This window comes from Manacus candei, unplaced genomic scaffold (assembly GCF_025592945.1).
Source record: "Manacus candei isolate 608988 ecotype Guabito, Panama unplaced genomic scaffold, ASM2559294v1 h1tg000056l, whole genome shotgun sequence".
Classification (NCBI taxonomy): Eukaryota; Metazoa; Chordata; class Aves; order Passeriformes; family Pipridae; genus Manacus; species Manacus candei.
The window spans coordinates 9,932,514-9,958,402 of NW_026138104.1; the positions used below are offsets into that span (position 1 = coordinate 9,932,514).

General features: G+C 37.3%; 1 protein-coding gene across 10 annotated transcripts in view; it reads right to left on the bottom strand.

The window, feature by feature from the left end:
* Window positions 1–1,409: 1,409 nt before the first annotated feature.
* Window positions 1,410–25,889, bottom strand: part of ZNF438 (zinc finger protein 438) — a 48,818-nt gene continuing 24,338 nt past the window's right edge. For 2 of the 10 annotated variants that reach the window (XM_051802345.1, XM_051802346.1), the window contains 5 exons: window positions 19,865–19,921; window positions 15,725–15,882; window positions 10,346–10,450; window positions 4,255–6,103; window positions 1,410–2,683 (listed from right to left, as the gene is read on the bottom strand). In XM_051802345.1, the coding sequence (XP_051658305.1) occupies window positions 2,071–2,683; window positions 4,255–6,103; window positions 10,346–10,397 (2,514 nt within the window). In that variant the 5' untranslated portion in view covers window positions 10,398–10,450; window positions 15,725–15,882; window positions 19,865–19,921 and the 3' untranslated portion in view covers window positions 1,410–2,070. Of the gene's footprint in view, window positions 2,684–4,254; window positions 6,104–7,377; window positions 7,564–9,204; window positions 9,928–10,345; window positions 10,453–15,724; window positions 15,883–19,864; window positions 19,922–25,889 lie in introns of those variants that run through there. The other 8 variants (XM_051802343.1, XM_051802344.1, XM_051802350.1 and 5 more) reach the window with 7 other exon arrangements.

The following is a 25,889-nucleotide window of genomic DNA, read 5'->3' on the forward strand; positions in this document are numbered from 1 at the left end:
TAAAGTTGGGGGGGTAAAAAATGCTTCTAAATGCACCACAGTCTACTAAGTTAAATATGGCTTCAGTTTGATATCAAACACTGACTTTAAAATTAACTATTCCTTTCCAAAAGTGCCCATGAAAATAAATATGAATATATTGTAGGCATTGAAAATGGGTGTGTCAAGAATAAGAACAAGTAGTATTTTACAGTAACTCAGCACAAAAAAACAAATATACAAAAGCAAAGAAACAGCACAAATATGTATTAAAACAACACAGAGTAGGAAGGAAGTTTTGAGAATCCACAGGGATTCTTCTACCTTACCAAGCACCTGTATAGTTCTATGAGCATTTTCTTTCTGTCTTTTATTATACTTGGTTCCTGCCCTATAGTTCATCTCCAGGGCAAAGCACCATGAAACAAGAAATTGCATTCAAAACTATTAGCTCATCAAAATTGCCTTTCTTGTTTAAAAACAAAACACATACACAAAGTATTGCAACAGCTTCTGGAATCCTATTCAGAAAGTCCAACATTTTTAGATCTCTTTTCATGTTCTCATCACCATAATTTTTGCAAAACAGTGAGAGGCAACCCAGGACATTTTAAGAATGACTCTTTCATCATTGCAAACCCTCAATTATGGTTGACCACAGAGATGAACAGAGTAGTACTGTAGGGACAGTACTGGTGTATTTTTCAGCTTGCCCTCTAATGTGCTCTGACTTCCATTGAACAGTGATGTAGTGATTTCTTAGACTGTCTCCTTTATTACTCCCAAAATAATTCAGTGGTACATAAGGCTTTGAGTAACAGCAGTTCAAACACCAATTTCAAACTAGATTCAATGGTTTCAATGACCTTTTCATCAAAACTGAGCTCCAGAACTCCATCCCTTACAGCCTGACCAGACCTGCCCCCTTGGAGATGTGCTGCAATGGTCCCTACCCCTGCTGCCAGGGATCACAGGATGCACTGCTCCTCTGCCACAGGCTGCTACAGCTTTGCTCCCTGGCAAGGGAATGGTTACCAGCTCCTGATATTGGAAGGTTAAGGTGTTGCACACAGTTCCTCCAGCACAGCAAATCTGGCAACACAAGTTGCCACAGATTTACAAGTGAAGGAACAATTTCCCTTTAGAGCCAGAGACTGGGTCAGCTGTAGAGGTACAGAAGTGACACAGCAAGAGTGTTAAAGGCAGAGTGCTAACAATGTTGGCAGTGGTGTTGCTGTGACTGGAGGTGCAAGGAATACACTAAAAGTCCACTGTGAGACATGCAGTCTATTGCAGAATGTCAGACTTCCCACAAGTAACCAATTCAGATCACTATTTTTAAAACAAACTTGTTCTTTTTCATAAAGTAGTCCAGCCTGGAGAGCTTCAACTTCATGGCCAGCAAATAATTCATCTTCAACCCAAAAAGCTACCGGCAAATAAATGTATGTAGAGTTTTTATTTATAAAATACAAAAGCTTTGCTATTTCCAGGACGGAATTGAACAACAAAAAGGCCTGCAAGCAATAAACATGGTTGAAGACACTGAAATCAAGGAAACCAGAATGAAAAGTTGTGAAATTACAGATCATAAAACTCTTGGATGCCAGCTGCATGTATGCACAAGTGACCAACAGAACTGCAGGGAAATATGTATTTACCACAAAATTTGGAAGCACGAATGGGGCTGAAATTACACTTACAGTGGGTTTTGTCATTTCATTCAAGATTAAGATTGCTTCATATAAATTGATTTATTTCTGTGTGTACAGTATAATTTAACTCTAAAATCTTTTTCTTTGATGTTAACCATTAGTATTGGGTATTTGCTGCTATGAAGTTCCTTAAACACAAATATTAAGTACAGTGTTTCACAATCAGCTTCCAAGTACCCATCTGAAATGACACTGAATAAATATATTTTCTATTCACCAAAATAAAGATTAGCATAACTTTAGAAAAAAACCAACAAACCCACCCAACAAAACTTTGAAGTGATACTTCTGTTGAGTTAGTTTAGCAAAACAGTGAAAAAACCTAAAAAATTTGCTAAGGTAGTTGATGTTGTTCATAGCATTGCAGAATTGAGCTTCAATATTCACCATTATTAGAAAATTCAATAATCCCTTCTTTTGATACTAAACTAAAAATTGTCCATAAAGTGGAAGGGTCTTCACAATTATGATGACTCTGCCAATGACTAAAAAGATCCTCTTTTTTTCCAAATAACTGTTTGCATAAAATGCAGTTATAGCCTGCTTTAGACCAAAATTCCATTTTCTTGCTTGCTGTACCAAACCCCATATTTTGCATCTCCTTGGTGGTTTCACCACTTCTTGCCTGAGTCACTTCGCCTTTTGGTAAAACATTGACATTATTTTGATGTTGAAAGTATATCTGTCTTTTCAGTTTTGGAAAAGTATAAAGCTCCTCCTCACGGGCACTGCATTTTGCTAAATGTCTTCTCTCATTGTGCTGTTTCCAGAAGTGGGTTGTGTGTTTGATCAGTTCCCCTTTCGCCCCTTTATTTCCTTGCAAACCCCCTTCCTTTACTCTTCCCTGAATCTCTTCTCCATGACAGCACAGTAAGTGGAACTTCATTTCACCAAAAGACTGTGCAATAAACTGGCATCGGCCACATTTGACCTGTATTTTCACTCCTCCCGGGTTATGAAATAGGTCCTCGAGATTGCACTTATTTCCCCTGTTAAAAAGAAAGGAAATACAAACTATTTCAGTATTAGCCAGGCACAGAAGAGGGATGGCGATTTCTGTCATAAGTCCCAAGAAGAGATGACAGTCATAAAACACTTTTAATTAAAAATAAGCATTGTCTTTACAGTATCTAATTCATTTGGAAGAGAGGGAAAAAAAAGAAAGAAAATAATAGTAAGGTGGTTTAGGAAGCAACTGAAACCAAATGTTATTTGACACTTCCGAGTTTCAGAATTGCCTCCAAAATTAGCCTTGGTAGAAATAACCTTTTAACAACATTAGCCTTTTAATAAAAGGTTGATAACTGTTTTTAAAGTTCTGATTCAGTGAGATCAATCCAAATACTTCTAGTGCTGTGCTGGAAAAGTGAAAATGACTATTACCTGTAGTGTACTACTAAGAGAAACTTCTTTGTTTACAGTGAGTGTTCTAAGGTCAATTTAAGGCAAAACCACATGTCCCACCTCCCTTTCCAAGATGGAAACAATGAAACTTCAAAGTTTCTTGCTTTTTTTTTCTAAAAGTCTGTAACATGGTTTAGAAAACTCTGAATACCTAATTCACAATTAGACAGCCCCTCTCCCTGACTCAGGACAGCTCTGCAGTATAAAGGATACACAGTCCCTGGTAACCTAAGCCAATCAAAACAAGATCTCCTCAGAAATCTTCTCAGAACATCTAGGAAAAGGATAATACTGTATTTGTACACATTAGAGAGATTACCCAGTAAAACAGATAAACTGAATTAGTCACTTTGTGATGACTAGTAAGACTGACAGAAAAGTGCTGGTGTTTCTTAGGCTCAAGATATTAAAAATTTTTAACTGATGCCCCAGAGAGTGAAGCTACACAAAGTAAAACGAGTAAAATTAAAATGTAGTGTTGCAGTGAGGAGTCACATTAAAGGCCTGAATGTTCTTCGGTTAAAGTAAATGCACAGTGGAACAAACAAAAAAGCCAACATTTATATTGTGTCAAGAAATTTCACCCCAAAATCACAATGCAGTGGTAAAAGAAGGTTCTATCCATCCTAATATGGTAAATATTAACTTTTCTACTTGGTTGAGCGATGGCAAAAACAGCAGTAATCAACACACAAGATGGATTAGCTCACAACACTCCATAGAAGGAAATGGGATAATGACATTTAACAGGGAAAACAAACTATAAGCTAATAATGAAATATGAATCACTTCTTGCTTACTGCAGTTGGTTCACTTGTCTTTTAGGGAAACCCCCGAAACAGGCAGGACAGAAGACAGTGCAGATTAACAGAGTATTAACCAACTGATCCAAACAGCTCCAATGGCAATATTACTAGAATATATGCAAAATTACTTTGGATTTTCAAGTGTCAGTAATGATTTATAGTCAATAAATCAGCTAAAATATACTGGATGGTCTAATGGATTGACTAGATTCAAGGACAATATTTAAACCATTAGGAATCTCACTTGGCAGGAGGGGAAGTAACAATTTTCCTAATGGTGATGTTTATGAATTTCCACTGACAACTTGAAATCCTGTTTCCACTAGCATTTAATTAGTGAAAACGCTCACCTCTCTGTAGCTTCTTCTGTCTCTTTTATATTCGTGTCTCTCTTCTTTAAAGCATCTTGCATCTGTTGCTCGCTAGGAGAGGGTTCAGTGCTGATAACAACCCTGTGGACTTCTCTGAGGTGGCCAAAATACACTTTTGCATGGCCAAAAACTTTAGCACAGAATTCACAGCACACCAGCTTTTTGGGTTTGCTTTCATTGTGATGAAGCTTCATATGCGTGCTGAGCCTCCCAGAATGGATATACGCTTTCCGGCAAATCCGACAGCTGTAGGGTCGTTTCTTTGTGTGTGAGTTCATGTGGTCCTGGAGATGGTGCTTGAACTGGAAGGTATGGTTACAAACAGGACATCTGTGCAGTGGTTTAGGTGTGGTTGAACATGCATTTCTACTTGAATCACTTGGTTTAGCTGATGTAGCATCACTTTGTTTGTAACTCAAATATTTGCTGGCAAGTGAACCATTTAAAGGAACAGTTTGCTCTGAATGGACATGAGGTGGTGTCTCTACTGTTGCTGGAGAAGTCAGTGGTGTGAAGGTCTGCACAACTACCACCGGCTTCGGTCTAATACTACGGTATTTTTTCACTGCTTCTGCTTTTTTGTCTTCAGGTGTCTGAATATCAACCTTCTCCCTCTCTCTTCCTTCTCTAAACTTATTAATGATGCATTTCCTTCGCTTGGACTGAAAAGCCAATAAATCATCCGAGGCTCTTCTTTTCCTGCCTCTTTTTTTAGAGGCTGCACTGTTCAATTTTTTAAGACTGTCGACATCCACTTCACTGGATGGAGAGAAGGTGTTTTCTCGAACAGTTTGTTTGGGGACTTGTGTAGATGATACAGCTAATTGCTTATCAAATGCTTTGGTTTTTGTCAAAGCTGGTGTCTTTTCACATTCAGATCTTAGTGAAGGACCAGATACATCCATAGCATTCATATTCTGCTTAGATTTACAAAACAGTGAATTTTTCATCCTTGAGTAAGGCAAAATAGGAAGTTTTCCTTTTGGTGCTGATGGATTCATCTGTATTGTGCTGCCAAGAACTGCTGGTGACAAGACAGCAACAGGATTTGCAGAATTTGTGGGTTTTTCCTTTCGTTTCTCACATGTCATGACTGACTTTCTTGTGGTTTCCGATGCTGTCTTCACAGAGCGCAGACTTAGTTTTGGGGGATTAATTGTACTTGATGGTTTGGATAAAGAGTCTTTAACTACAGACGGTACAGAAATCTTATTGTTAGCAATTTCAGTTTTGTTCATTAAAGGAGGTCCAGATTCCACACAGTTGCTTTTATTTACTACTGTGGCAACTGCAATTTCAGATGAGTCACAGTCTGTCAGCGTTGCTTGCTCAGTTGAATCTGAACTAGAGTGAGTTTCAGGACAGACTTCAGTTACAGTAGTCACAGGGGAAGTCTGTGATGGGACCAATGCTTTCGTAGGAATCTTCTTATGTGCACCCAAACCAGAGATTTTCGTCAATTTTTTGTCACCTAGCAATTTATTCCTTACAGACTGGTACCTAGGGATAGGCAGCTTTAGGTTTTCAGAGGGGGCCACATTTGACTGCTGGGTTTGCTGTGTTAAAGCAGGAGCAACATACGGCACAGCCAGCAGGGAAAATGTCCCCTTCTGACCAGCCACCTGCATGACAGTGTAGTTCTGAGCTGGTACCACCAGTGGTTTAGAACCTGCAGCTGAAATCGGTGTGTTTGGCTCAGGCAAAGAAGACTGAAGACAAGAAACCACTCCAGGTGTTAAAATTTTTGGTACCATTTTTGGAGCAATGGTCCTAAACTGACTTTTCTTCTGAAAACTTTGTATTATATCCGAAGGGGGTTTGTGTTTATCTGTAAAAACAACACAACAAAGCTGTAATATGAAATATAGTATTTCTTTTTAAAAAATTACTGTCTCAAAACTAAAACTGCTTACAAAGGATACTATTAGACACAAACTTACTAAAAATATTTTGGCATTTAAAAGGCCACCATGTTAAATTTATTATTGAAAAAGTTTCGTGGACAAAACAAAAGCATTGCCTGAAGTAATGTGCTTGAACACAGATATGCAAAAAAAAAAAACTCTTAAATGGATGTTTCACTCTAGGTTAGAAGCTACATGGCATTTCAGAACAAATACCCCCATAAGCCTCTTCAGCCCTGGAAAAGATGGACTAGCATGCTGGCAATATTCAGTTGGAAGAACAGGGACAGGACACAGAACTTTTCTGAGCACCTACTCTGTTCATATCTCTCAAACAGAATCATGCTATCTTTCAAAATTTCTGTAATGTTTAGAATTTGTGGGTTTTATCAGATAAAGACCACAGTTTGCCTGATGAAGCCTTAAAAAATAACTGCTATAAACCACGTAAATAATATATAATAAAATCAAAGAAGACTTGAAAGAAGATGTACTATTGTTAAATATCCAATCACAAATATTGCTTATGTGCCATTAATGCTTAATAGAACTACTGTAGTAAGTTATTCAAACATTTTCTTGAAAGATCCCAACAATCTTGACCATTGAAAATTCAGCTACAAAGATCCCAAGCAGTAAGGCACCTTGGGAAGGCAAAAAATCACTTTGAGGGAGGAATCACATTAGAATAGAATACATAAAAGTAAATGCTGGAGCCTTGTAATATTGCAGTAAGGTAATTCCATAGGAAAATTTCTATTCCCTGCCATTTTAAAGACTTGTATTAAAAATGCATTTATATATGGTTCTGGACTTAAAAAGGTAACTGTGAATTACTAAAAAACACTGGCAACTCCAGAAAGTTTATTATCTTAACCCTGGATGCTCTTCTCAGACATCACACACTTTGCAACATGCACTGAAAGTTACAGACATATCCTGTTTCATCACCAGAACTCCTGGACAGATATACATGCATGCTCATGGTATGCACATGTGCAGTAAATCCACTGCCTTCAGGACACAGAGGATTCACTGAACAATCAAATATAAACTGTATAGTTCATACACAGTAGGTCTGATGCTTATCAAAACTCTTCCATCCACAGCAGATTCATAGAGCAATAACTACGCAGGGCATAAGCCTTTGATCCTTTTATTGCCATCTACAGCATCAAACCCCAAGTCCATTATGTACCTTCTTTATCCTCCAATTAAGTGAAACTACTGGGCACCACCAAAACTTTCTGCTCAATGTCTGTAGAGATATTCTATATTTCTAGACATTCTGTGCAGACTGGGTTACTGTACCTATGGAAATCCTACACAAATATAGAGATCCCTGTACACAGGGATAAGTCCAGGCCTACAGAGTTTGTGAAACCTGGAAAAAAATGAAACATGGCACAGTTAAAGTTGTTTCCCCACAGCTCTTTTTATTCTCCTTTTTTTTTTTTTTTTTTACAATCTACAGTCACTAAGTATATAGAAAACTTTACATCTTCAGCTGCTAAGATTGCTATTACTATTCAGATGATTATTTGATTCCTGCAGGGTATCTTCTTGTTGCTGCTTTTGAGTAAACACTTTTAAGAACCTCTGAGAAGAACAATAAAATGATGTAAACTATTGCAATCACTAACCAAACTAGCCCTGAACTTCAATGGTAGTTACAGGTCAAATAGTATAGCTCAAATACAGCAGATGACAGAACAAATGTCCTTTCCTTTTAGGGACAGAGTCAGCTCTTATTTTTCCAGATTATGCTTGCCATACGCTTATAATAAAGACTTTCTCCAAACCAGCAGCTATTCAGCTTGCCACTATATTCAACATGAAGCTGTTTCCATTCTCTCTCCCATTTGGTTTGTTCCCCTCTCTTTGTATTTCAAAATTTCATTCATTGATTTACATAAAATTTTTAGGAAGGCCAGCACACCTGTGCTACTCGATGTTACAGGGCATCTGCTCCCCAGTCAATGGTAACAGGAAAAGGCAGATGTTTTGTTCTGGACATGCCACTTCTACAAAGGTGCCCAAAGGCAGTCAAAGCACCACAAAATAAAGGTTAATTTGAGGTTAGGAGGAAATATTTGTAGAAATAATGCATGGCACTAGCTTTAAAAAGAACCACATGTTTCTCAAATGCATTGACTTGCTTACTGTAAAATTAATCAGTAGAATCACTTTTCTATAAAGAGAGTATCTCCACATATTTTCTCAGTATTCCACAAGAAACTAATGCTTTAGAAGCCAAGACCTTCATGAATATCAACCACAAAATACTCTTTAAAACAAGGTCTGTTTAGATCAATATCCTTCTTATGCAGCTAACACAATACTAAGCATCAACGTAACTGTTTGAGAAGGGGTTTTTATACACCTTTTTTCCAACTGGTGTAGTTTTATCACAAGACATATTCCAGGCAAGCTGTTTGGTATCAGCCTTCAATATAACTTTTTTTTTCCCCCCCAAAGTTTACATTAGACAGTTTAGTGCAGAATATTCATCACAGTGCTCTGAGTAAGCAAAGGATACTCAACTCTTTGAGTTCATTTCCCTCTCATCCAACACAGCTACTGTAGTTAAGCTGCTTAGCCAGTGCCTAAATATAGGGAAGGGCTAGATGCAGACTAGCTGTAGGATATCCTTCAGACTTGTTTAAGATTTTGCGAGCAGACTGGGAAAGCTAATTGGAAGAACTGGTGGAAGACTATTTAACATCTTGGATCGTGACAAAGCAGCCAGTTAATTCAGACTGAAGGTTCTACTGACCCCACCCAGAGCGTGCAAGTATCATCAGCGACCAAAATTATGCTTGCCATTTACAGCTGGTGAAAAGTTTCAACAATTTCCTTTGCACAAAGACAGCCCTACAGTAATTCATGTCTTCACCACACTGGAGGACTTGGATATGCTCTGGCTGTCTGGCTAGTGGAAAGGCTGCTTGGAAACTTCATATGCATTTTTCAGGGACATTCCACTTCTCCCAAAGTTTTTCTGTCTCTGATTCAAAGGACTCACTTTGACTTGACAGCTGTGATCTGAGGAAAGGCCTCTGTGCCTATGCAATCCCATGGCGTCATGCACCTAAGAAGGGGAAGTTTCAGTTAAGGGAGGCTCTGCAATGGCATTTGTGAAGATGGCCTTTGGTTTTGGACAAGATTCTTTCTTCAAGTCATTCTACAGGTCCTTCACTGAAAGGCAATGATTTTTATACTTTCTCTAGAATGAAAAGATTAGCATTAATATCTGAAGGACATGAAGTTTATTTTTAATTGCTGTGTCCTCAGTCTTTCAGACGGGTGTGGATTTGGGGCAACAGGTACACACTTTTAAATAATTAAGCACAAGGCTAAATCAAATGCAATTCAACCCATTTACTTTAAAAGTCTCTGTTAAAAGATTAATGGTTACTATGATAGGACCTGCAAGTATCAAATCACTCAGAAACTTGCAGCATGTCATAACCTTTCATCCCTTCTAAATAACATTAAACTTGTATAGGAGTGGACAGTGACACACCAATAGAAAAATCAATGACGCATCCAATTTTCTGATGCAGCCATGCTGGGAAGGGTCTGCCAGAGGAAAGGGAGTCTTCCATGGGGCTGCTCTTCCTCAGTGGTTCCCCTTCCTTCCTAAGTAATCCAAGTCTAGTCTACTCCAGTCTGATCTGCCTTATTTCTGTCCTTTCTTCAGTTTGTTTTCTCTGTAAAGCACGTAACATTGCTGAACTCAGACACTCTAGAAAGCATCAGAAGAAATTTAATTTTCACCACTGTCTGGTCTATTTTAAACATAACCACCAAAATGCCACAAACCACTGGGTAACAGTGTTAATTTTTTTAATAATCCTTGTAGGTCCACCTCAGTTGTGCAGGTATGCATTTAATTTGTGTATGAATTGACAAATGGAAGGCAAATAACACACAAAAAGATCACCTTGTTTTAAAGGAAAAGACAAAATATAGATAAAGAAGGTTATTGAAATATTTTATTAAATGCACATTTATATTGCTGAGTCTTTTCCTGACTTTGAAAGGAAGAATCTGCTCTATGGGAAAGAAAAAAATTCACAACTTTCTAACAGACAACACTAGATCTTTTTCTGCCAATGACAGTTAATCATTCATTTTGCCAAATCTCCATACACGCTAAATACCTGTGGATACTGTCTTTCCAGCACAAGTTTCTTGCTTTTGCTGACCCAGCATACTTTGTTGGACACAATGTTTCTCTGCAGGATTAGCATGCAAAAAACCACCACCTGCAAAAGTGCTTCAGTCAGTTATAAATAGATTCCAGGACAAAAAAAAAGAACCAAACAACCCCCAAAACCAACAAACCCCAGAAAAAGACAATATAAAATGACAATATAAAACATTAACTTCCAGTTAATGCATTAGAAAAGCTACTGCTTCTTGCTCTTTGCCATTTTTCTCTCCTCAAAATATGTTCTAAAATCCAATATATTACATGCCAAATACAAGGTGATAGCTTAATAACTGAGTAAAGCTGGTTAACGTGGCAAACAGATGGGATGGTTTAGTTTCAGTGTCATGGCAGACAGTCAACAGCAGCAAAATAAAAAGCTCAGAAAAGTGAAGGTTCAGTAGCTTTAGTGAGGGTTTTAAATACAGCAGTTAAATTCTATACTAATTTACTTTGCCATAAATAATTTCTATGCTAATTGCCATAATTCCATATAAATCAATGAAACTGCAGATATTCTAGAAAACAGAATTTGGCCTTCTATGTTCAAAACTAGTTTTGCCACACACCTATACAAAATAAGATTGGTAATAAAGCCTATAAACCATGAATGTCCAACTCCATACATTACAGCAATTAATTTGCAGTTGTTTCTACCTTTTCTAATAATAACTACTTGGGTGGAATGCTCTGTTCCGGGTATTTGCATCAGATAATTTTCTAAAATTAATTTCAACAGGAAATGCCAGTCATTGCCACGTATGTCTGCCTTTAAAAAAAAAAATAAATTAAAAAAAGAATCTAGTAACATAACTGTACATTAGGTAAAGACCTTGATATGTGACACAGCAATGTCCCTCTGGTCTGTGAAAAGCTGCCAACATTTGGCAAAGTTGTAAGCTCTGGGCACGTGTTCAATAGATACTTTAAGCAGCTAATTTTTCCAATGATTACATTCTATTGAATGTGCCTCTGCTTCAAGCTGGGCTGGATTTTCCCTGAGCTATAGCTTTAGGTCCAAACACCCAACCTGGAACAAGGAAATGGCCTCTCCTTATCTCTGAACTGCAGAACTGACAGTGTGGAAGAGAAACACGGATATACACAGGGCAAGCAGAAAAAGGACAAGAGGACTAGAAATGAGAACTGAAAAGTGTCCAGGCCAAAGAGTCAGGGTGGGATATGGGAATTACACACAGACTTAAGACAGGCAACCAACATTACTATTACATGTGATTTGGAAAGGAAAAGCATTCAAGCCAAAGGGAGAATCACATTTCTTACCTTTTTAGTACTTGATTTTTCAAAGAGTAATATAATTATGTTTGCATAAGAGCGCTTTTGTGCAATTTAAACTAGTTTAGAAAAATAAACAATATAACAGTACTCTAATGTGAGACTGGAAAATCACAGTACATTATTCACACAAACACTAAGCTATAGAATGTGCAAATACACTTAGAAAATTTATTCTTGTAAACTACAGGAGGAACAAGATCAGTGTTAAAATTCTAGACGGGAATATTAGACCTCTTTGAAGCTACAGATAATTAATTCTGATTTGAGCATAAATGCGATTTGCTAGTTGTGCACTAAGTATTTTATAATTTAGAAAGGTCTTCTCTATTTTACGGTCTCTGCAAGTTTATTATCTTGAGGGATTAGGATTATAGTGCATTTCAAGAAACTCTGTGAGCAGTGGGATGCTTCCTGGATTCCTTAAATGGTCTCCAAAAGACTCCTCTTAGCAGAATAACACATTACAATAACAAAGGTACACAATAAAAAATTTTTTTTTACATTAACTGGACTCCATTGAAGCAGATGTTCAACATTAAAATTTCTAGTGACATTTTTTTAGTGTGGGAATAAGCTAAAACTATTTTTGGCATAAACTGTCACCTTGCAGAGATAAGTCATACAGTAATCCACAACCATGGGTACATAGTTCATATTTCACAGAATCACAGAATCACGCCAAGTTGGAAGGGACCCACAAGGATCATTTAGGGACATTCTTCAGTTTCCTGCCTAATTCAGTCTTCTGGTTTTGCTAGAAACATCCTTAATGCACTATTGATCATATAATGACATAAGCCAAAGTTTGCACAGATCTAACACAATTTATGAAAAAAAAGATTACACCACTTTACCAATTTCCAGAATTGCTTTTCTCTGTTGTTTGAAAGTATACATAGCAGTTGCTTCATTATTGTGCTGTCATCTATCTAGACTTCTGTGAGGTCTTTAATATGTTCCTCCTCAACATCCTGTTCTCTGATTTGGAGAAGTACAGATTTGATAGATGGTCTATGGAATGGATAAGGAAGGGGCTGGCCGGTTGCAGCCAGAGGGTAGTGATGAACAGCTCAATGTCCCTATGGAGATCAGGGATAAGTGGTGTCCCTTAGGAGTCTGTACTGGGACCCGTGCTGTTTAATATCTTCATCAATGACAGAGACAATGGGATTGGATTGAGTGCACCCTCAGCAAGTTTGCAGGCAAAACCAAGCTGAGCAGTGCAGTTGACACATCTGAAGGAGGGGATGCCTGAGGGACCCAAACAAGATCAATAAGGTGGCCCACAGGAATCTCATGAGTTCCTGCACATGATCAGGACAGTCCCTGGCATCAATACAGGTTGGGGGATAAAGTGATTCAAAGCAGCTCTGCCGAGACCTTGGGGGTACTTGTGGATGCAAAACTGAGTATGAGCTGGTAATGAGCACTCGCAGTCCAGAAAGCCCATCGTGTCCTGGGCCACATCAAAAGCAGTATGGGCAGGAGGTCGAGGGGGATTCTTTCCCTCTGCTCCGCTCTTGTGAGACCCCACATGTATCCTGCTCTGGGGTCCTCGGCACATGAAACACATGGACCTGTTGGAGCAGGCTCAGAAGAGGGTCACAAAAATCATTAGAAGGATGGAACACCTCTTCTATGAGGAAAGGCTGAGAGAGGTGGGGTTGTTTAGCCTGGAGGAAGCTCCAAAAGACCTTATTGTGGCTTTTTAGTACTTGAAGGGGGCTTAAGACAAGACAGTGACAGACTTTCTTACTGTGCCTGTAGAAACAGGACAAAGCACAGTGGTTTTAAACTAAAAGAAGGCAGATTCAGACTAGATACAAGAAAGCAATTTTTACTATGATCTGCCAATCAATCTCACCAGCATCTTGGTTTCAGTATCTCTGCCCTCAGAGAAAAGTGCAACATAAAACAATACCCATACAAAAGGAGACTTGTTAAACGAAAGTTAATACATCAAGATATCAATGCATTTAGTCACTACATTATCAGCATTAGCAACAATAATACACAAGGAGGTAATTTTTGATTTCTAATAGATTTAGATTTCATAGATCTCTGCACTGTCCCGATGCAAGTAACTTTTAAAATATGTATGAAATACCACTTCTATAGGGACTAACAAGTGGCCAACAGCTTTGAGGTAACCTTTTTGAGTTGTAACATCAGATGTATTAGCCACACAGGTAAATCAATATTCAAAAATAACATCCTATATAAAATGTGGGCAATGCAAGGCTTAACGCAACCTCCTATTAAAAAAGCCTTTTTTGTGCTACTGTATAAAGGAAGAAAGTCTTTAAAGTCCTTCCTAAGAGACAGAACATATATACATAAGAGATTTTTAGACACTTTTGCTATGGATTTAGAATACATTTATTAGCAGATCTACATGTTCTCTTAACACCTCTCATGCAGTGTTTGTGAACTTTAAAAGCTTTCCAATTTTTTTGAAGGGAAAGTCTTTCAAGTTATAAGCTACTCATTTCTTATTAAGGTCAACAAAATTAATAGGTCTTAAGCAGATCAAAATATTTTCATATCGAGAAAACTGACATAAAGAGAGCTAGACATAAAGCATCTGTAATTACTAATAACTTTTTCCACCTTTACAGCTGAAATCACACACAGACTTTTCCCACTATGGCACTAAAAGAACTTAGGAATGAGGTTTATGTAGATAAATCTATGGGCTCAAGATGGTGTCTGGCCTCTGCGACCACACAAATCGCTATTAAATTTAATTTCTATTTAAGCCTGGAACTTCTGTCTAAGAGACATTGTTTGATACATCATCAAAGACTGTGTTTCAGCTTCTATATGCCTCTGCTAGTTTCAGCAACCAAATATGTCAACTTTCAAGTGGGCATTATCTAGAAACCATGCTGCCCTGAGAGACTGCAATGGAGAATAATGCAAATCTGGTGGTTATTGTTTTTGGTTTTGGTTTTGTCCAGTCATTCTGTTCCATAGAGGACACAATCCCCTAAGACTTGCAAAGCAAGGCTGCAGTGATGCAGCCACTTGGGGGAACTAATTGTTCAGAAAATAGCTGAAAGGAGGTGATAGAAGCACTGGTCATAAACTCGTAATTCATAACCCTCCAATAGCGTTGCAAATATAAATTAGGTACTTTAGAAGGTGGGGATAAACACTTGTAATTGGATTTTTAAAAATTATTTCCTGGGAGAGTTGCCAGTTGAAATTTCTTTTAGTGAGCTTCAGGAAAGATATGGACCTAAACAATAATTCATCCACTGTAAAGTCAATGTCAGTGTAAAGTCACTTCTAAAGGGCGTGTTGATCAAATCAACCTGGATGGTATCTCAATATGCCTAATGTAAGTGGTAATTAATAGACTTATTTTTTCTTAAGTGCAGGAAACAATAATGACCAAGTCTGCTAAAAAATGACAGCAGAATTCTTCAGAAACTATGCAGTACAAAAAGGTCAAGTAGAAACATTTTATGAATAAATCATAAAATATTTTCTGATTAGATTTTTGCTCTCCTTTCAAAGAAGAGAACCTATCTACATCTCTACCCTCCTTAGGACAGAAAACACATATGTCTTATTGCAGTAAGAAAATTATGCTTCTTACTCCCCAGATTAATTTTTTTGCAAACACTAATGTGCAATTAGAGAGTACAACAGAAGAGCAGAAGTTTTATTCCTTCCATAGAGTACCACTTTTTGGTTTTTGGTGAAAATCAGAGCACTTCTTTCTAAAGAAAGACTGTATGCAAGAGAAAACAATTAATTTGCCACTTTGGCTCAATAGAGCAAATATATTTTACCTGAGGCATTAAAAACCCATAGTACGAACCTCAGAAAGTGCTCTCTCATTCAAGATGAGCAGAGAATCAGAAGACTGTCTGGCTTGGCCTGGCCTGTTTTGAGTCTTCTGTTATGAACTATACACAGTTTATCACTCCCCAAAGAAAGGGCCAGAACAATTGTTGAACTTCAAGGATAGTTGGTATTTCCTGAGGGATTTTGTAAATAGCTCATTTCTCTTGAAAATTACCTAAGTGGTGTAAGTTTTGAATGGGGAATCTCTGTCCAAGGTTTCTGTTTGCTCTAGTTGTGCCCCCTTTTCTTTCTTCATGACCCAGATGTCTTCAGAAAAAGACTCTCCAGCTCTGGCTGAGGTATGCAAAACATTGCCACCTGTAGTTAATTCCACTGAAGATTAAAACAAAAATAAAGATTAGAGAATCTCTACAGTACTTCAAATAGGTACGTATATTTTTTCAAATACAGACGTGGTCCTGTATAGCACAGGAAAATTAAAACATCTTCTCAAATACATCTCCTGGCTAGGCAGACATTAGTTTTCAGAACATATAAAATTATCACTTGCTGCTGAACCCAAACATAGCTAGGTCTTACTGACAGTAGCATGTAGCAGAAAACAATTTAAATTACAGTATCTGACTGGTTTTCCTCCCCCTGTGCATAATTACAATTATTTGCAAAGCTTATTGGCATTGCTAAGCTTGCTAGTCACTTTGCTGTTTAAAGGCAGCACTGGTTCTCTAAACAAAGCAGTAGATGTGCTGTAAAGGAACTACCGAATATACTGCTGAGAGGTGATATTGTATCAGCAAACACTGGCAACGGTGGCAGCACACGAGGGAATGGAAACAGGAATGTAGGCCAAAGATTATATCCTTAGCTTGATGTGTGCCGAAATATCAGTCCATTTCTAATTAAATTCACGTGTGTCCGGCGGGTGCTGGCAGACAAAGGAGCCCCTCGGTGCCGAGTCCAGCAGGGGGAGTTGGGCGCCCATGGCCGCAGCCTCCGGCCACCGCCGCGCCCGGCGAGTCCCGCTGCCGCCGGGAAGCCACTCCGGGCACCTCCTGCTCCCCAAGCGCCAGCTCAGTTTGGATCTGCACCTCGCGTCGACTACCCTACGGTACTTTCCAAACAACAGACAGGCTAAACTACTTCTCTAATGGTTTTGTAACGCTAAATATGGCTCGTCCTGAAAAATTCACGAAGTCACGGAATCTTGTACAGCACCGCACACAACCTCCGAACAGCTCTGTGATGAGTTCGGTTAGTATTTCAAAGCATTCTACCTCTGCAAACTTTTCAGTCAATTCAATGTTTTCTGTAACTTGAGAACATCCTGAAGCTCATCCAAGTTGAGCTTGCCTGTTTAAAAGTAATTACTCCTATTAGACTATTCAGTATCTTCTATAACTGCAGTACAGTTATTGTGCAGGAGATTAAAAAAAAATCCTTTAGTGATTCTGTGTTAATCTAGTTGATGTCCTAAATGGTATGTCCATGTTACTAGAAGCACCAGTATTTATAATAGATGTTCTTCTTTTGGCAGACATATGAAAGCAAAGCACTGTTACCAATATATTTTCCCATCCCAAGGAATACCCCGGAATCTTTGTGAAACTTTCTCGCTTTCATCACTGCTCAGCTCATCACACAAACCATCTGCATAAATAAAGATGTAAGCATCTGCTGTATGGCAAACGGTCTCAGGGGCAGATGTTTTTATCCTTGCATTCATGTCACTGGCTTGGATACATTATTTGAACAGATGTACACAATCTGAAAGTGTCGTGTCCCACAGTGAAATGTCTCCAACTGCTTTCTATCAAAGTACATAAATGCTATTTGCACCTGCATTTATGTTAATGATATAAAGGCAGCAGGGGTTCCAGCAACTTGAGAGCTGATGCTAAGAAACACATTTACATGGCTAATTGAAGTTTGAGATCTCCCAGCACCAAATGACCATACTAACATGGATACAAAATGACTGAACTATACATTAACTTTAAAAAAAAGCCTATGGATTTAAAAAAAAATTAAAATAAACATACTCAAGGAGAAAAACTATTACTTCAGCTGGTGATATCCTCCTCTAATGTATACTCAAAAAAGACAAAAAGTATTAAATAAATTCCTAGGTAAATCAGGATAGCCTTATATTTTGCAAAATATTTGTATAAGATACACAATTATTTCATGTCAGAGTCATTTTAAAAAACATTTCATAAATCTGACAAGGCCAAAGGTTTTTCAGTTCACTGAGGCACACTGGTATTTTATGTCATTATTGAGCATTGTAAAAAAAACCCATCACTTGTTCTGGTAAATATTTAACATGAGTGTGAATGACAGAATATGATGCTTCAATGATAATTTCATAATTCCTAGGAAAAAATAAAATCTGAGAAGTTAGATATTTATCATTATTCAGAAAAGTGCATCTATTTGAACATGGAGTTATGACTGTTTGTTATATAAGAGATAATCACCTTTCTTATAAAATATTTTAAATTGAGAAAAATACAGATGTCCTGAAGGAGTACAGATCCAATTACAGAACTCCTGCTCTTACATGACAAATCGCAGCAGTGAAGGGTTTATGCTGTCACTCAAAGAACTTGCACTAATCATTACTTCCATACTTAAATGAAAAATAACAAGCACTTTTGAAGTATGGAAACACTGACAAAAATGCTATAATGCATGTAACTGATGGATAGGTTCTACTGTGAATATCATTTATTTTCAAACCTTTTATTTGTAAGGAACGCACCAATGACATGTACATAAACCATTATAAATTGCTAATAGCCTCCATATTTTCAAAGTGCCAAATTTAAGAAACAAGTGGTGTTTGATGCAAAGACAAAAAAGTATGAAAGTAAAAGAGTAAAAAAAATATAGATACTAATATATTTGTAGAATATCATCGTTTCACAATGATATAGTTCTGGGTCATGATCTAGTTATGACTTCTAAAATGAACGCTCACTTCCAAAGTCTACCATTCACTCCTGGTGCAAGTTGATAACACTGGATAATACTGACTGGAATGGATTTTGGTTTAGGGGAAAAAAAAAAAAGCCTTCGAAAAAAACCTCAAAGCAAATGATTAATCAGTTTCAAGTTTGCAAACAGCTTCACAGTCTATATTCTCCTCCTATTATTCAGAAATGGCTTTAACATAAGACTGTAACCAGGGTCAAATTCCTGTTACTTAAAGGAAAAATTAAATTAAGGCTTTTAAGTGTTCAAATGAAGTACTTCAGTCACAAGCATACAGATGTAGAGCACACTGAGGGGTGGACAGCTTTACCCAACAGTAAGTACTATCTCCCTTGAAAGAATAGTCCCATTAGACACAGAACTCATCAACTAACATCAATTTGCATGACATGCTTCAGGAACCACTTCCTCGGAATTATTACAGCATCGTAAAAATACTCAGTCTTCACAAAACAGGAAAAGTATAAACTTACATGACACTAAAAGCTCGAGGCTTCAAGTTAAGTAATATATAGTGCTTTTCTTAATTAACATAAGTACTAACAATGGAAACTTAACTGACAACCAGCAATGGTTCTGAAAGATCCATTAGAGCAGATGTTGTATCCATCAAACATTCACTCACATTTAAGAAGCATCATTAAAAATGACACTCATGTTAAAAATCATATTTAAATGTCAGCATTGTGACAGATCAAAAGGGAAAGGAAGCTGAAGTTACAGCTACACATTTAGAGGCTTGGGAATACACAGTTCAGCACTAAGATCCTTACTAATAATGGAAGGAAAAAAATCAAGACTCTAACCCTACTGAAAACTATATAAAACAAAAGTCGACTTTTGAAGAGACAAAACATGGAACAAAGAGTTAAACACAAAAAATGTTAGTAAGGATAGGAGTGCTGGAGAAAAGGCATTCAAAATAAAAAAAAAAGGTCTAAGTTAATGTTTATTTTCTTGTTTCTCCTAGTCTTGTAGCACAATTTGGAGATAGATTTGACCCCATATTATATGGGGATCAAATATAGCAATGATTTTCTCAAATATATGAGAATTTAAAAAAATGTAATAAAACTTGAACACAATTCTGCTGAATCAAACAAGAAGCAGATTTATGCTTTTCAAGTTTCACCTACAGGTGGTAACAGTAATTAGCAATGCCCTAAAGAAGAAAACAATTCTAGATATTGCAATTGTTTAAAGTGATAAACGCTGCAGTATAACAGCTTTTTTTTTTAAAACCATACTACAGTAGAATAATAGACAAGAGTCATACAGCAATTACTAAGGATGAAATTTCTTCCACATTTTGAATCACAAGCATCTAATTTCCAAAAGAAGTATAGAAAGCATACTATACCTGCAGAAATTGTTAACGGATTCTGCATTATATCCTTTAATGGTTACGGCAATGTTCCTGGAAAGAAATACAGATACTCAGAGGCTCTCATAATTTTTCAGAAACTAACCAAAAAATTAATAGGACAATGGCAACAGTTTCCAGACTTGCATTTCAGAATGGATATCAGTATGTCCATACCTCATGCAAAATCACCGCCAGAGTTTTAAACCAAGCATTTTTTGGGCTCTTATATGCACTCTCCATACTTCAATACTGTGCACTACTAACTTAGGCTTCTTGTAATTAAAACCCCCTGTTAAAGCCAGGAAAGAGGGAATGTAATGAATTCCAATGGGACAATGCATTCTTAAGAATCACAGACAATGTATGGTCATTTCCCTTTAAACACCTGTTGGACCTGTTGGAGAGGCTCCCAGAGGAGAACCACTAAGTTGATCACAGGGCCAGAACACCTCTCCTATGAAGACAGGCTGAGAGAGCTGGGGATCTGAAGAAAGAAGGCTCCAGAGAGACCTTAAAGCACCTTCCAGTACCTAAAGGCAGCCTGCAGGAAAGCTGGAGAGGGACTTTTTACAAGGGCACATACAGATAGGACAAGGGGTAACGGCTTTAAAGTGAAAGACGGTAGGTTTAGATTAGATATTAGGAAGAAATTTTTTACTATAAGGGTGGTGAGGCACTGGAACAGGTTTCCCAGGGAAGCTGTGAATGCCTCTGGAAGCATTTAAGGCCAAGCTGGACACAGCTTTGAGCAGCCTGGTCTAGTGGAAGGTGTCTCTGACCATGGCAGGAGGTTTGGAACTAGATGGCCCTTAAGGTCCCTTCCAACCCAAACCATCCTGTGATTCTATGTGACTGCATGGATCCCACAGAACTGACTGATCAGCAGAATCTTCTGTGGATACTACAGTGAAGATATTAATTTGTTCTTGTGAACCAAATATTACACTGCCATCCTGTATGAATCTGATGTTGGTACTTAGAACAAGATCTGATGCACTACATTTGACAAAATGGCATTACATCACATGGTTACCCATGGCTAACTTAAGAATTAGCTATTTCTCTCCAGTGCAGTCAAGTGCGTTCTTCAAGCTTTGGTGAAGTGTGATTCAACAGTCAGGTAAGAAAGACATAGTAGAATATAGTGACAATATAGAACTGTGTTATTATCCACTTAGATTTTCTTTTACATAAAACGGCCTAGCTTTTGGAATGGCTGCATAATAGCTTGGGGTTCAAATGACCACCACTAACATGTAAGAAGTCACAAAGGGTATAAAGCTCTTGTTCTCCTGATGCAGTTGGAGGCTTTGGGAAGGTAAAAGATATGTCTATTGACTAACATAACAACTTCTTGGGGGTTTACCCAGATGCAGGCTTTCATACCAGTGCACATCTACAACATTCCCACAAACAAATCCAGCCAAACAGATGCAGAGATTGCTTACTTTCCCAGTCAATTTAATAGCCAAGAGAATCTTATGTAAAGAATATGCCAAACATGCACCCAAGACCCACACAAAATACCAAAAATTGGTCTTGATTAAATACAGAAACAGTTAGGACAAATGCTGATGCACTTCCCAAACAAAATAAGTCCTGAATATATTTCTGTACCATCATGCAATTGACTCTCGAACAGCCATGGTGAGGTTCTGGGAAGGAGATGGTTCTGTAGGTAGCAGTGAAGTAAAAAAGAGGCAAAGCCAATTCCATCTTCAGGAGTTCAACACCAAAGAATAAAAGAACATTAAGTGTGGCTGCTGTGAGGAGACCTCTCAGTGAAGCTCTTTGGTACCTGCACCTACTCTGCTGAGCCATATGTAATAAGCAGCTCTGGTACATCAACCAGCACCTCCTGGCAGAGGTTTGCTGATGAGTACCAGCAGGTCCCAGGCTCCCCCAAAGAGCCTCTGTCCGTGGTACTTAACCCTGAGCTGTCAGACCCAGCACACAAACACATCAGCTCATCCAAATGTAGCTTAACACCATGGGAACATATAGACAACTCCCTTAACATACAAGAATGGAACAGATCACTTTGATGTAATTTTGGAATGGCAAAACACTTCTAGAAACTAGTGTTGGGTTACAACTTCTGTGTCACCTACACTGTAACACATCCTTTTTTAAGACTGTATTGATCAATAACATCTCTTAAGAGAATCAAAGTCAGTCAAAGTTTTCCTTCTGCTTTAGTATTTCCAGCACTTCAAAATGTACTGAAGTGGTTAAAGAAACACATATTCTTGTAAAAACAATGTAAGAAATGATGTTCAACTGAAGATTCTCAAAATTATTATTCTGAAGTCACACTTTTTAGGTTTTCATGGTCCTTCCCTGTGTATGGGAGGATTATATTATGTAAGAGGGCCCCACCTGTTTTACAGTCTTACACTCAGAACAAATTTTAGGTCACCAACTAATAATTCAGGATATCCAACTGCTTTTACTGAATACTGAGGAGGCAAACGTTCTTACAGTTTTCCCTGGTTATATTTGAGTCCAATACTGGCTCTTTCCAAATACTGGAGATGACATCGATTATTTCTATCTTATATTCTCATAAATTCTTCTCCACCTGAGAGACTATCCCAATGACAAAACTCTTAAAATTCTATATAATCTTAAAATTTGTTTTAATTTCTTTGTAACCCTAGCATAGGACAGTAAGTAAAACCATTCAAGCCACAGTACTCCAGAAGGAGTACTAGAAATCTGCTGCTGACTACTCAGAAATGAAAAGAAATCTATTACAAGAATTTCAAGTGAAGTGGAGTTGAACAGAATTAGAAAGTAAAATCTATCTTAATGACATAAAATAAGCTCCATCATGCCTATACTATTCCTTATGTTACCACAGAATGAAAGGATAAACTAATTTTCAATCAGAAGAGGCAAAAATAGCAAATAAACTGGAAAAAAATCCTACACTGTAACTTGGTCTCTAACAACCAAAGAAAGCAGAGCATATACATGTAATAATTTAAAAGCAATTTTCACAGGACGATACTCACAGGTCTTTTATATGAAACAGGTGTCCTGATAGACACACTGAATCTGAATATCAGTTGAACCCAATTAACCTAATTTGATGCTTGTCCATACTAAGACATTTATCTTAGGTGTTACACAAAATCCTTTAGGATATTACACAGAAAGCGATAAATAGGCTGTAAAGGTTATGACATTAATTTTACTGTCATTCTCATGCTTTAAGCAGACATCAAAACTAAAAACCTCGTCCTCTGGGGAAGAACTATCTGAAAGTAATTATAGGACTTATTATCATAACAGTATTAAACTAAACCACTATGACCCTAACCGAATTTATTTTTGGTACCTTTTGTTAAAAGAACAAAGCTTCTCAATGACGACTGCGCCTTCTAACGCAGTGAACATTAGTTCAGGTACCGGAAGAAAGCATTAAATCAAATCTTATAATTTCATACTAAGCTTAATTATGAATTTTAATTTAAAACTAAGCATGCAAAGAACTGTTAGTCAAATATTATGTAATTTAATTTCTGAAGGAAAACACTCAGCTAAAAGGAAAAATTAAATACTTAGAACAGTTAAGAAAAGACATTCTCCTGACAGAAGCCTGTGAAATGCCCATTTGTGTTTCAAAAGCAAATTTATTCACTTCATTTTTCACACCTGTTCTTTCACATACTGTGCCACCTTGTAAATGAGTGCCATGCAAATATTATTTCCCTTAATTTAGAAACTTTTCAACTGAAACCAGGTTTCCCTAGAAGCATGAAAGTATTGAATCAACATAGCTTCCAGGAAAGTTAGCAAAATCCATTGGTATATAAAGGCCAAGTTAGACTTGAAATAAAAGATTAACACACTGAAGCTACGTGAAAATACTGAGGAAGATAAAAATGACAGACACAAAGACTGACTAGTGTAACACACAAAAGCATTTGTTCAAGCAAGTATATTTGCCAAAAGCCTGCAGTGCTTGGCTACTTTATAAAATCAAGCACAAGGCATTAAGCCAATTTGTTTAAAAAATGAAAACCCCTCCAAAATCCCAAGCCCAAATAACCAAGCAATAGCTTATCTGCACTTCCAAAAACCTGCAAAAACATTCTGCATTTCAGTATCCGCATCTTCAGTCTCAAATGTCTGATTTATTCAAACTTTTCTATTTTACATTGTATTTTTACACCAGGATTTCATCCTGTATCAGTAGATCCTTTCTTCCTGTCCTACACTCAAAGAGATATGGATGTAGTCACAAAGAACAGTTTTCTTACAAGTGAAATAATAGAGTGCTTATGATTCCATACTTAGATAATTAACTAGGGGGAAACGTGTGTCCACGGCAGAATTCTTTTGGCTGAGCCCATTAGATGACTTCAGCAGAACCACAAAAAGAAACAGAACAGCACAAACCCAGCAGACCCTAAAACTCAGGCTATTTTTAAACTTTTGGTCATCCTGTGAGATGGACCAGTCCGAGTGCATTTCCTGAAGTTCAAGCCTTGCATGCACTGAATGCCACAGTGGCAATCCTGGACAAAAATGCTTCCCTTCATACTCTGTTGGGTGAAGTGGGGAAGGGTTGGCTGGCATGCCTACCCCATGCCCATCTGTCAGAGTGGAACTGTGCCTACACGACAGGTTCTATGCTACTTTCGGTAACATGTTGCTGAGAATAAAAGCTTATTTATGAAACAACATAGGGCAACTTCAACGTTCAGCTTAAAATAGAAAGCAAAGGAAAAATGATTGCTTTCCTTGAGATTAGTCTTTCAAAATCAACTTCTAAGGTTTTTCAATTGTATGAATAAAAACTAGCACATACACCGCAAGAAATAAGGCTTTTCCACACATTTTCTACTATTGCATCCAGCCCAGTATACAGTCTCAGTAATTCCTATTTTACAACTATATCTCCAAGAGAGCAAATTCAAGGACCTGTGAAGAAATGTATAGGAGTGAAATTTCTCAAAAGGATGCTGGGAGAAGAGAAGGCTAAAGAAGGAGCAATATTGATTCTTCATTCTATGAAATGTATGTGTATTAAACAAATTGCAGTTGAACAGTTTTTACAACTATAAATAACTCCAACTATTTTCCACTTAAGAAAACAACTTCTTTCTGAAAAACTAAAAAAGAGCAAGGAACAGCACAACCACTATTATGCCTAATATAAGTCAATGCAGTGAATGCCAAAAAATACCATATTTTTTCCAAATTTCCAATTTAAAAGGAAATATTATCATTTTATGTTTTCCTTAGTAAATATCTTCTCAGTAGTGGTGCTTTAAATGTCACAAACTGGAGACCTGCATAAGTTCCACATCTGTATTAGACACCTTTGCCATTACTCTGCATTAAAAGGTCAAAGCTTCTGATTTAAAATATAGTCTTGTATATTACTGTTGTGAAAGTAACTGTGAAATGATGAATCAATATAAATTGCTACATTTTGTTCTTGATTCTGAGGGCAGCTAGAAACAATAGTTCTGGAAAACACAAACTAATTTCATTTTTATTACATACTACATGAAATCTATGCTGTCCATAGTTCTTACAATTTCAAATTAACTTAGTGTTTTTTAAAAAAAAACCTAGAAACAAAAACGTCCTGCATTCTTATTTGGTAATGACTAATCTAGAATTTACTTTAAAATTCAAACTGTGCAATTCCTTCTACTCCTGTTCCTTCCCCTGCCATGCTGTCCTGGTCCTTAATCAAGCATTAATTTATTGCTTGGGTCCAAATTGGTTTGAAGCTCTGCCGGGATTCTCAACAATGCAGTTTCACAAGACACAATCTATGTACCTTACACTTCTGTAAGGAATATGTTATGTCATTTTAGTGGAATTGCAGTACACCATTATGGTTTTCAGTTTGCAATGCCTGATTAAATTGGGAGACTTTTTGACTTTTGTTCAAAAATTAATTACTGCTTTAGTCTAATAAGAACAGACTACATAATCTATCTTCCACTATGTATCTGCTGCAGTACATTAGCTTTCTTTCAGAAGACAAACAGAT